General features: G+C 42.3%; 1 protein-coding gene across 1 annotated transcript; it reads right to left on the bottom strand.

The window, feature by feature from the left end:
- Positions 1–400: 400 nt before the first annotated feature.
- wdr31 (WD repeat domain 31) lies at positions 401–6,005 on the bottom strand. Its single transcript, XM_039000727.1, has 9 exons — positions 5,816–6,005; positions 5,493–5,622; positions 5,327–5,401; positions 4,902–5,046; positions 4,591–4,691; positions 3,876–3,943; positions 3,126–3,267; positions 2,669–2,831; positions 401–2,548 (listed from the first exon to the last, which is right to left on the bottom strand). Exons 1-9 carry the CDS (start codon positions 5,863–5,865, stop codon positions 2,391–2,393), a joined length of 1,032 nt encoding a protein of 343 aa, XP_038856655.1. The 5' UTR covers positions 5,866–6,005; the 3' UTR covers positions 401–2,390.
- Positions 6,006–11,382: the final 5,377 nt, after the last annotated feature.

Below are 11,382 nucleotides of genomic sequence, written 5' to 3'. Positions count from 1 at the left end.
CTGGTGTCCTTTGACAGCTCTTTGGTCTTGGCCATAGTGGAGTTTGGAGTGTGACTGTTTGAGGTTGTGGACAGGTGTCTTTTATACTGATAACAAGTTCAAACAGGTGCCATTAATACAGGTAACAAGTGGAGGACAGAGGACCCTCTTAAAGAAGAAGTTACAGGTCTGTGAGAGCCAGAAATCTTGCTTGTTTGTAGGTGACCAAATACTTATTTTCCACCATAATTTGCAAATAAATTCATTAAAAATCCTACAATGTGATTTTCTGGATTTTTTGCCCTCATTTTGTCTGTCATAGTTGAAGTGTACCTATGATGAAAATTACAGGCCTCTCTCATCTTTTTAAGTGGGAGAACTTGCACAATTGGTGGCTGACTAAATACTTTTTTGCCCCACTGTAGCTTCTTACTTTGTGTTCTTCTTATTTTTGTTCTACCTTGTTCTTTTTTTTTTGTGCTACATTTGGAGCTTGAAAGAAAAGGCATTTTCACTGTACTTGTGCACATGACATTAAAACTTGAAACTGTATTGGATGTGTTCCCATCAGAATGTGTTAGCCATGTAACTGGCAAATTAACTACTGTAGCTAAAGCCCTTTCATGATGTGTTGGTATAGTGTCTCTCCGTGCCTATCCAATTCCTCAGAGGTAACTATCTACGGCAGGGATTCCCAAACTGTTTTGACCCGCGACCCCACTTTGATATGAAAAATGTTTTCGCGACCCCAAAATTTGAAAAAAAAAAGTGATGTAATCAACAGCCAATGTTAACTTTTTAAATTTGGGCTATGTCAGTCTATTACAAATCAGTCTGACAGTACTTTTGACAGTATTTCAATCTGAAGGACATATGTTTTGAAATGACTGAAATGCATTGGGAAGTTCAGAAGATCATCAGCCAATGATTTTCTGTGAAGAAAGTTACATTGTCATTGATGTTATTTCCTCCCCCAGTCTGATTTAGTGCCTGGTCTTGTCCACGCTGTTCTAACGAGTTCTGCTTGTTGGACTTGTCCATTCTGTTCTAAATGAGTCTTGCTTTTGGGCATTGCAGAAGGGAAGACACACATGTGTTCCTGAGAGTCTTATCATTCAGTGATGGGGGGGGGGGTCATAATATTTTGTAGCTTAAACCGTTCGAAAGATGGAGCCACGTTTGTAGGAAGAAAACAGAACCCCTCTGTTTATTACAACCATATCTAGCGACTACCGGAGGTTACTGAATGAATCCCGCCTCTATTAACCAAGCGCAAATGTAACATTTTTTTCCAGAGTTTCTCTCGAGACCCCTATTTTCAAAACTGGTGACCCCATATGGGGTCGCAACCCCTAGTTTGGCAAACGCTGACCTACAGTGTGGCAGTATCTCAGTCAGTTTAATACAAATACATTGCATTCCATAAGTTACATTTTTGCCAGCATAATAACGGAGTATGTCACAGAAGTCGAGTATCACAACCTGGGTCGACATTAGCACTGCCGAGTTGCGCTGTAGCTCAGCTGGTAGAGTATGACGCTTGCAACACCAGGGTAGTGGGTTCGATTCCCGGCACCACTCATACGTAAAAAATATATATATATGCACGCATGACTAAGTCATCATTTTGGATAAAAGCATCTGATAAAATTTGGCATAAATTTGTTATTATATGATTAAAATGGGGTCGTGAAGCCATTTCAAATAAACTGTCGTAAGAACGCAAGTGTCAATCTCCTCCTGTGAAGTTTCACCCAAGTCCGGTCTGAAGTAGACGCTTTATTAGAGTGGGACACGACTGGGGTGTATTCATTAGTGCACACCGTAGTAAACTAGCAACATGCGTTTTGCAACTGAATATTTTGCAATGAACATTTGCACTTTTTGGACAAGTTCAGTTTAGTCTCTCCACGTTTTGGGCCCGTTTGGTTCCTAGTGAATACACCCCTGCTCTAAACGATTCATGATTTATTTGCCTGCTCTATTTTATAGTGGTTACAGTTTTTCCTAAACTATCTGATTAACGATTCCACAATTGTCTACTTACAGTTAGCAATTTGGCTAATTGTACTTGCTAAAGCTATCACTATCCACTTAGTCTCCAAACATCCAAAACATTTCTGTTGTACCAAGACATCCCAAAGCAGTTGGGCCTCGCCTGATGCTCTGAGTACAATGTCTTAGGGCTCTCCCTGATTTTAGAATGACTCGCAGGGGTCTTCTCCCATCAGTTGACCCAGGGATGGTGTCTCCTGATCAGGTCCATCTGACTTAAAGGGCCTCGCTGGCTTGGAGGTCTGTGTGGCCCACAGTGTAGGTGATTTGGGGTTTCGGGTTACCGTGCCGGCACCAGTCCTGTCAGAAGGGACTTCCTGTCAGAAGGGACTTCCTGTCAGAAGGGACAGCCCTTATCAGAAGCGCGCCACCTCCTTTAGGTCCAGCCCATCCGTGTGATGGTGGAGTACGTGGAGCCCTGTGTTAAAGCTGGCACACAGCAGACTGCTGGAGTCACTTGGGGCCAAAGACACCAAAGGACCTGATCCATCCAGGGTCAGAGTGGTCAGACAGGCTTCAGAGAGAGAAAGAGTGACAAGGAAAATGGGAAAGAACCAAGAAGAATAAACATGATGAGAAGATAGAGGCCATTTAGCTCACTAGGGTAGGGCATCGTAGTGTAGGGCAGTGTTACCTGCAGTGTTTTGATCCCAGATTTTGACTGAGCAGTCATGAGAGGAGGACGCTACGAGCGCAGGGCCCCCGGGGCTGGAGGGCAGGAACACACAGCAAGCGGTGGTCTCACGGTGGCCCCGGTACTCCACCACCTTACAGCCAGGCTGCCTGAGGTCCCAAAGCTACAAACACACACAGAAAACACATGAGTGATGTGGGTGTGGGATTCACACAGTAACAAAACTCCGTAGGGACAGGCTTCATTTCAATTCTCTACCCTTCTACAGGAGTGTGAACTCGTACACTTCCCCCTCATCAATTTAAAAGGGATGGACAGGTGTGAGCAACATGGTAGAAACTCACTTCAGTCATTCTTGCACCAAACCAATGCCGTTCATTGGGGGGGAGTGAACAAGTGCACAGTTCTGGAAAAGGGTAGAGAATTGAAAACCCAGAGAGGGTTGAAGGGGTCTCACCGTAGCCTCACAGCCTTGGCCTCCGAAGCCATTGCTGCTGGACAGGAGGTGGTTACCGTTGGCGCTGATGTCACAGTGTGTCTGGATGTATTGCTTGGCTGGGAACGTGTTAGTGACCTGCCAGGTACGACTGTCCCACACCCTGCACATTCAAAATGCATGTATCAACCTGGAGCACTGCATTCAGAAGCTGGTGGAAGGAGTTATAGGAGGACAGGCTTATTGTAATGGCTGGAATGGATTAAATGGAATGGTATCGAACACATTAAACATCTGGAACATTCATTCCATTCCAGCCTTTACAATGAGCTCGTCCTCATAGCTCCTCCCACTAGCCTCCTCTGACTGCATTACACACAGTAACACTGTTAGTGATCATACCCTGAGGGACTACCAACAGCATATAGCCTGGGGGCCAGTCTGTCGTCCTATAGTCTGGGTCCCAGTCTGTCGTCCTATAGCCTGGGGGCCAGTCTGTCGTCCTATAGCCTGGGGGCCAGTCTGTCGTCCTATAGTCTGGGGGCCAGTCTGTCGTCCTATAGTCTGGGGGCCAGTCTGTCGTCCTATAGCCTGGGGGCCAGTCTGTCGTCCTATAGCCTGGGGGCCAGTCTGTCGTCCTATAGCCTGGGGGCCAGTCTGTTACTGCTCTCTTGCAAACTCCTTATGGAATTGGTATTCAAAACATGTTTGGCTTGACAATGAAGTAGGCAAAAGCAGCGACAGATCTGGGACCAGGCTATAACAACTTACCTGATGGTTTTATCCTCGGATGTCTGAACGATGGAGCTGCTCTCAGGTACCCAGCACACATGAGTAACCTGAAAAAGAGTCAGGCTCTATACGAATGATCATACGGAATAATATTTACAATACTTTTTTGTGTATGTAATAATATAACGTTTAGTGGTATGCAAGATTGATCTACATTTTGTATGCTTTAAATGCCAGGATGTCATACTCATTTCCCCTTTTCATATAGTGTGAATTCCTTAAAGGGATATTTTACTTCAAAACAAATAAATAAATAAATAAATAAATATACATATAGTTTATTAGTCCACTGTTGATATGACCCTAAAAATGTTGAATGTCAGCAGTAACATTTAAGATAGAGCACTTTCAGTACAAAGTAAAAAGTGAGATTGTGCAAACTATACAAAACGCATCACCAAACTTTGATTTCACTTTAACATATTCATGAATTAAATTGCCTTTCCATTATGACGGTGCAACAGACGACACTTCCTCAGTATGGATGAGCTGTAGTATGTTCATCATTTGTACTAGTATAACTTTTTACTAAACTGTGTTTCTAAATAGTATGCAGTACTGTTAGTGCCTAGTAAATACTTATAGTAAACAGTATGAAGTATGATAATTCGGACACAGGGTATGAGATATCATCCTACCTTTATAAACCCTTTTTAATAGTACCCTCAAATCAAGGGATAGAGGAGTCACTTACCAGGTTTCTGGAGACTGTGTTCTTATGCACACGCTCGCCAGACTCAATGTCCCAGAGGCACATGGAGTTGTCACGGGAACCAGTGCACAGCCTCGACCCATCTACCGAAAATACAAGTATGGTTTACACACACAGGTATTTATTATGGTGTTTGATAAGGTGTTAATGCAAGTGTTTGAGGGGTGAAGGTGGAAGTTGTCCCTAGACGCTGATCTTGAATTTTCCCCACTAATAGTTAAAGGTTAAGATTGGGGGAGGAGGGAAATCTGATCCTAGATCTGCACTTAGGGGAAACTTCACCCTGTTTCTACCTGGACTGACGGCCAGCCCGTTGACCACCAGCTCATGGCCACAGAACTCCTGGATGGGCTCGTCCCCCTGGTTGAGGTCCCACATCATAACACTCTTGTCTCGAGACGCACTGAAGATCCAGGTGCTGCCAGGAAAACACTCCACCTGGGAGAGCGAGAGGAGACTCGATAATTAGATACAGAATATCTACAAACACACACAAAAAAAAGGTATTGTAGCGAAACGTTGACAACAACAAATGTGCAGAGGTAAAATCGTGTGTGTGGGAGATGTATTTTTCTACTCTGTTACTCCCAGCACCACAATTGATATCTATTCTAAAGACTACAACACACCAATAAAACAACGGCAGGCATCCATTCAATATCCACAGCCACATTGAGGTAGTTGAAGAAAGAGGGTGCAGAGTGCACTGGCTGTTTACCTTGGTAACCTCTCTGTTGTGACCTTGGAATGACTGACATAACTTCCCTCCTCTCCAGTCATACACAACCACTGCCTGGGGAGAGATGAGACAGATTAGCAGTCAGTTTCCTGTACTATATTGTCACTCGTAAAACACGTGCATAAAACCTAGTCAATTTACTCACCATGTCACCTCCCCCAGACACACAAAGGTCTGAGGTCAGGTTGGTGACACAGTTGACGGCATCACGGTGGGCGGGTTCATACTGTATCACCTGACTGACAGCAGCATCCTCGCCATTACCTTTGGTCGCCCTGCAGAGGCACAGTACAATTGCACCTCAAGAATAGCCTTCAATTATCTATTAGGCCTATTTGATGTATGTTATGGGATTGTTACAATCGGAACCAAGCACCGCACAGATCATCTGATCAATAAAACATCTGGAGTCTGTCTTAAACAGGTTTAGGTATGGGGTCACTCAGCCTGTGTTGCTGGCTGTCTTACCTGTACAGTTCAGAGCGCGACCGTCGGAACTTGCTCTGAAGTTTCCCCATGTTTGTGTCAGAACAACCTGGCTGTGGAAGCAAGCAGGGCTACCACCCAGGTCCCCAACCCATATGAGCAGATTAGGGTAGTGTTATTCTTCAACTGTCAACCACCTTCTGCTGAAATATCAACCCAATACACAGATTAATGCAACGTGCACCCACTATGTCACTTGACACCATTACAGTAGTCTACCTATTCAACTGTGTGATGATGTAAACACTCCATGAGCTAAATAAATAAAACGGGCGACAGACAGAAGGAAGCTTTATTCAGGAAGGAGGGTGAAATCCTATTATGATTACTGCCACATCGCATTAACCCAACCGACGACGACACTACTTCCATAGCTGTAGCAGTGTTATGCGGACACACATACCAGGTTAACGGTACTTTAAATGGTAAACAGATCAAATATTTTTTTTACAGTGACTTGTCGAGCTAAAACAGGTGGTGGCAAGCCAGATCGATTGTTGCTTACCTGCCCAGCTGGGGTGCGTAATTGACTATGACTACTAAGCTAGCTAGCTGCTGGCTAGCTAGCTTGCTAACTTAATCTTGTTTTATCTCTCATGCCACGAGATGTGAATGAGCTAGCTAGCACGCGACGACGCATAATTGTGATAAATTAGACAACGTTACTCCCTTCTTCTCACAGATAAACTGTACTCCCGTTCCGGTATTCGTAAACTTTCGCCGTAGATTGCCTCAAAAAAGCTATTTTTTTGCCGCGAACTCATCGCACTATTCACTTCCTAGCGACGCTTTCTCTGTTACCAGGCGAACTGAGGTCACCTGACACAGAGGGAGGAGCAACTTTGACAAAATAGCTTTCTAATAGTCTACTACCAAATAAAAGTCCGTGCTCTCATTTTGTGTGATTTGTGCAATTAAACTAGTGGCGTGGCAAGGCCCACGTAAGATGATGTAACCCAATATTGCAAGCTCTTATGTTGCTAAAATTATTTCCCCTACATAAAGAAACAAACATTAGGATATATTAAAGCGTTTTGGAAATATAGACCTGTAAACACAGATACAAAAGGAGGAACTATCAACTATTCATATTTTTGATGAATGTTAACTTTAGTTTACAAACTCTCATTTAGTGCTGTATGCTCCTACCTGACAAAAATACATACAGTAACATTTATTTGTATTTTTTTTTTTAATGTTGTAGCTATTGTAATCTAGTCTGAGTACCAGTCATGTGGCAGTCCAATTCCATGGTCTAGTAACTGCCTTAGGGGATGGCTAATGGTGGAGTGGGCCTCTCAAGGACATGTATGGGAGATTCAGAATGACATTCACATTGGCATTTCTAGTCAATGAGTGTCAGGTTGTGTTGGTTCCTTGTAGTGAACACCTGCTTTGTGCGCTTGTTATACGTGGTTCCATCCTCTCCATACACCATAACTATCACCAAGCCAACATGGCAATTCCAGGGCAGACAGCCAGGATGATGGACACGACAGGATAAGAATGCACTTGAACATCCCAATATGCATCACAAATGCAGTGAGCCAACGGAAGGTCATATTGGACTAGCAATGAATCAAAGTTCACTTCTAAATGATCAGGTGACTTAAGGGGCGCAATCCTGTTGGGGCAAGTTTGGGGGGCAAGTTGTAGAGCTAGGGAGAGGGTGTCAGAGTCCTAGGTCGGATTCTCTTTCCTTTCAAATCTAAGTTAATTGTCACATACAGTTTAGCTGATGTTATAGCGGGTGCAGCGAGATGCTTATGTTACTAGCGCCTAAAAATGCAGTAACATGTAAAGCAAGTACACAAATAATAAAACAATTAACAAGAAAGGGGCCTCCCAGTAGTCTACTCTCACTACAGCCTGTGTCACAACTGGCTCGGGTTAAGCGAGCAGGTGTTAAGAAGCGCGTATTGGCGGGTCATGTTTCAGAGGACGTGTGACTCGACCTTTGCTTCTCCGGAGTTGCAGCGGTGATACAAGATCGTAATTGGACATCAAGGAATTGGGGAGAAAAAGAGTTAAAATTACAAAAATGATCCCATTAACAACTCAAATCGCACTGCAACAGTAATCCAAACGCTATCTGTATGAACTCTGAGTGTACAAAACATTAAGAACACCTGCTCTTTCCATGACATAGCTTTCACCTGGTCAGTCTATGATCCCTTATTGATGTCGCTTGTTAATTAAATCCACTTCAATCAGTATATATGAAGGGGAGGAGACAGGTTAAAGAAGGATTTTTAAACCTTGAGACAACTGAGATATGAATTGTGTATGTGTACAATTCAGAGGGTGAATGGGCAAGACAAAAGATTTAACTGCATTTGAACAGGGTATGGTTGTAGGTTCTAGGCACACCGGTTTGTGTTAAGAACTTCAAAGCTGCTGGATTTTTCACGCTCAACAGTTTCCCATGTGTATCAAGAATGGTCCACCACCCAAAGGTCATCCAGCCAACTTGACACAACTGTGAGAAGCATTGGAGTCAACATGGGCCAGCATCCCTGTGGAAAGCTTTCGACACCTTGTAGAGTACATACCCTGATGAATTGCGGCTGTTCAGAGGGCAAAAAGAGGGTGGTGCAACTCAATAATATTGTGTACACTCAGTGTGTACTGTTTACACAAGATATACTAAGAATGATATGTACAGCAGTAGATATATTAGAGTGAGCTATGTCAAGAATCAAGTATATAAATGAATATGTGGTGTGTATACACAGTGTAACTAACTGTACAGTAGTAGAAATATTAGAATGAGCTATGTCGAGAATACACTATTTAAATACACAGTACAAAACCCCATAGCAAAATGGATATAATTGCAGGAAATTAGCTTCCGGACCAGATTCTGAAATATAAATGTATATATACAGTACCAGTCAATAGTTTGGACACACCTACTCATTCCAGAGTTTTTCTTTATTTGTACTATTTTCTACATTGTAGAATAATAGTGAAGCCATCACAACTATGAAATAACACATATGGAATCATGTAGTAACCAAAATAATGTTAAACAAATCAAAATATATTTTATTTTTTGAGATACTTAAAAGTAGCCACCCTTTGACGTGATGACAGCTTTGCATACCTCCACAACAGACCACAGATGACGCAATCTCAATTCCACTTAACACTGCCCCACCCACCTGAACAAAGGGGAAATATGCTACGTGAGAATGCTGTTCATAGACTCCAGCTCAGCGTTCAACACCATAGCCCACTCCAAGCTCATCACCAAGCTAGCAGTGGTGGAAAAAGTGCTCAATTGTCATACTTGAGTAAAAGTAACGATACCTTAATAGAAAATGACTAAAGTAAAAGTGAAAGTCACCCAGTAAAATTCTAAATGAGTAGAAGTGTAAAAGTATTTGGTTTTATATATACTTAAGTATCAAAAGTAAATTTAAAATATTTTAAAATTCCCTATTTTAAGCAAACCAGAAGGCACCATTTTCTTGTTTATTTAATTTACGGATAGCCAGGGGTACACTCCAACACTCAGACATCACTTACAAACGAAGCATGTGTTTAGTGAGTCCGCCAGATCAGAGGCAGTAGGGATGACCAGGGATGTTCCCTTGATAAGTGTGTGAATTAGAATATGTTCCTGTCCTGCTAAGCATTCAAAATGAATGCTAAGCATTCAAAACTTTGCTGGAGTCATTTTGTGTGTCAGGGTGAAGTAAAAAGTTCATCATTTTCATGTAGTGAAGTAAAAGTAAAAGTCACAAATATAAAAGTCACAAATATAAATACTAAAGTACAGATACCCCCCCCCCCCCAAAAAAGTAGTACTTTCAAGTATTTTTTTACTTAATTACTTTACACCACTGCAAGCTAGGGACCCTGAGACTGAACCCCTCCCTCTTCAACTGGATCCTGGACTTCCTGACGGGCCACACCCATACATTTCTATATTCGTAATTCCATTCCTTTACTTAGATTTGTGTGTATTAGGCATTTGTTGTGAAATTGCTAGATTTACCCTGCCTTCATGTACATACAGTGGAAGTCGAAAGTTTACATACACCTTACCCAAATACACTTAAACTCAGTTTTAAACAATTCCTGACATTTAATCCTAGTAAAAATTCCCTGTCTTAGGTCAGTTAGTATCACCACTTTATTTTAAGAATGTGAAATGTCAGAATAATTGTAGAGAGAATGATTTATTTCAGATTTAATTTCCTTCATCCCATTCCCAGTGGGTCAGAAGATTACATACACTCAATTAGTATTTGGTAGCGTTGCCTTTAAATTGTTTAACTTGGGTCAATCGTTTCGGGTAACCTTCCACAAGCTTCCCACAATCAGTTGGGTGAATTTTTACATACACTTAGGTTGGAGTCATAAAAACTCATTTTTCAACCACTCCACAAATTTATTGTTAACAAACTATAGTTTTGGCAAGTCGGTTAGGACATCTACTTTGTGCATGACAAGGCATTTTTCCAACAATTGTTTACAGACAGATTATTTCACTTATAATTCGCTGTATCACAATTCCAGTGGGTCAGAAGTTTACAAACACTAAGTTGACTGTGCCTTTAAACAGCTTGGAAAATTCCAGAAAATGATGTCATGGCTTTAGAAGCTTCTGATAGGCTAATTGACATCATTTGAGTCAATTGTAGGTGTACCTGTGGATGTATTTCAAGGCCTACCTTCAAACTTAATGCCTCTTTGCTTGACATCATGGGAAAATCAAAATGAAATCAGCCAAGACCTCAGAAAATGTTTTTGTAGACCTCCACAAGTCTGGTTCATCCTTGGGAACAATTTCCAAACGCCTGAAGGTACCATGTTCATCTGTACAAACAATAGTACGCAAGTATAAACACCATGGGACCACGCAGCCACCATACCGCTCAGGAAGGAGACGCATTCTGTCTCCTAGAGTTGAATGTACTTTGATGTGAAAGTGCAAATCAATCCCAGAACAACAGCAAAGGACCATGTGAAGATAATTGAGGAAACGGGTACAAAAGTATCTGTATTCACAGTAAAACGAGTCCTATATCGACATTACCTGAAAGGCCGCTCAGCAAGGAAGAAGCCATTGCTCCAAAACCGCCATATAAAGCCAGACTACGGTTTGCAACTGCACATGGGGACAAAGATTGTACTTTCTGGAGAAATGTCCTCTGGTCTGATGAAACAAAAATAGAACTGTTTGGCCATAATGACCATCGTTATGTTTTGAGGAAAAAAGGGGATGCTTGCAAGCCGAAGAACACCATCCCAACCGTGAAGCATGGGGGTGGCAGCATCATGAAGTGGGGGTGCTTTGCTGCAGGAGGGACTGATGCACTTTACAAAATAGATTGCATCATGAGGTAGGAAAATTATGTGGATATATTGACGCAACATCTCAAGACATCAGTCAGGAAGTTAAAGCTTGGGTCTTCCAAATGGACAATGACCCCAAGCATACTTCCAAAGTTGTGGCAATGGCTTAAGGACAACAAAGTCAAGGTATTGGAGTGGCATCACAAAGCCCTGACCTCAATCCTGTAGAAAACTTGTGGGCA

This window comes from Salvelinus namaycush, chromosome 1, assembly GCF_016432855.1.
Source record: "Salvelinus namaycush isolate Seneca chromosome 1, SaNama_1.0, whole genome shotgun sequence".
In the NCBI taxonomy this organism is placed as follows: domain Eukaryota; kingdom Metazoa; phylum Chordata; class Actinopteri; order Salmoniformes; family Salmonidae; genus Salvelinus; species Salvelinus namaycush.
This window is presented reverse-complemented; position numbering and strand designations above follow the sequence as displayed.

Bases quoted from the DNA above. Each gene is read 5' to 3' on its own strand.
- wdr31 (XM_039000727.1), bottom strand. From the start codon at position 5,865: ATGGGGAAACTTCAGAGCAAGTTCCGACGGTCGCGCTCTGAACTGTAC. The intron at 4,692-4,901 runs GTAGAAACAGGG...TATTTTCGGTAG, and splicing joins CGGGCTGGCCGTCAGTCCAG to ATGGGTCGAGGCTGTGCACT. The intron at 3,944-4,590 runs GTAAGTGACTCC...ACTCTTTTTCAG, and splicing joins ACACAGTCTCCAGAAACCTG to GTTACTCATGTGTGCTGGGT.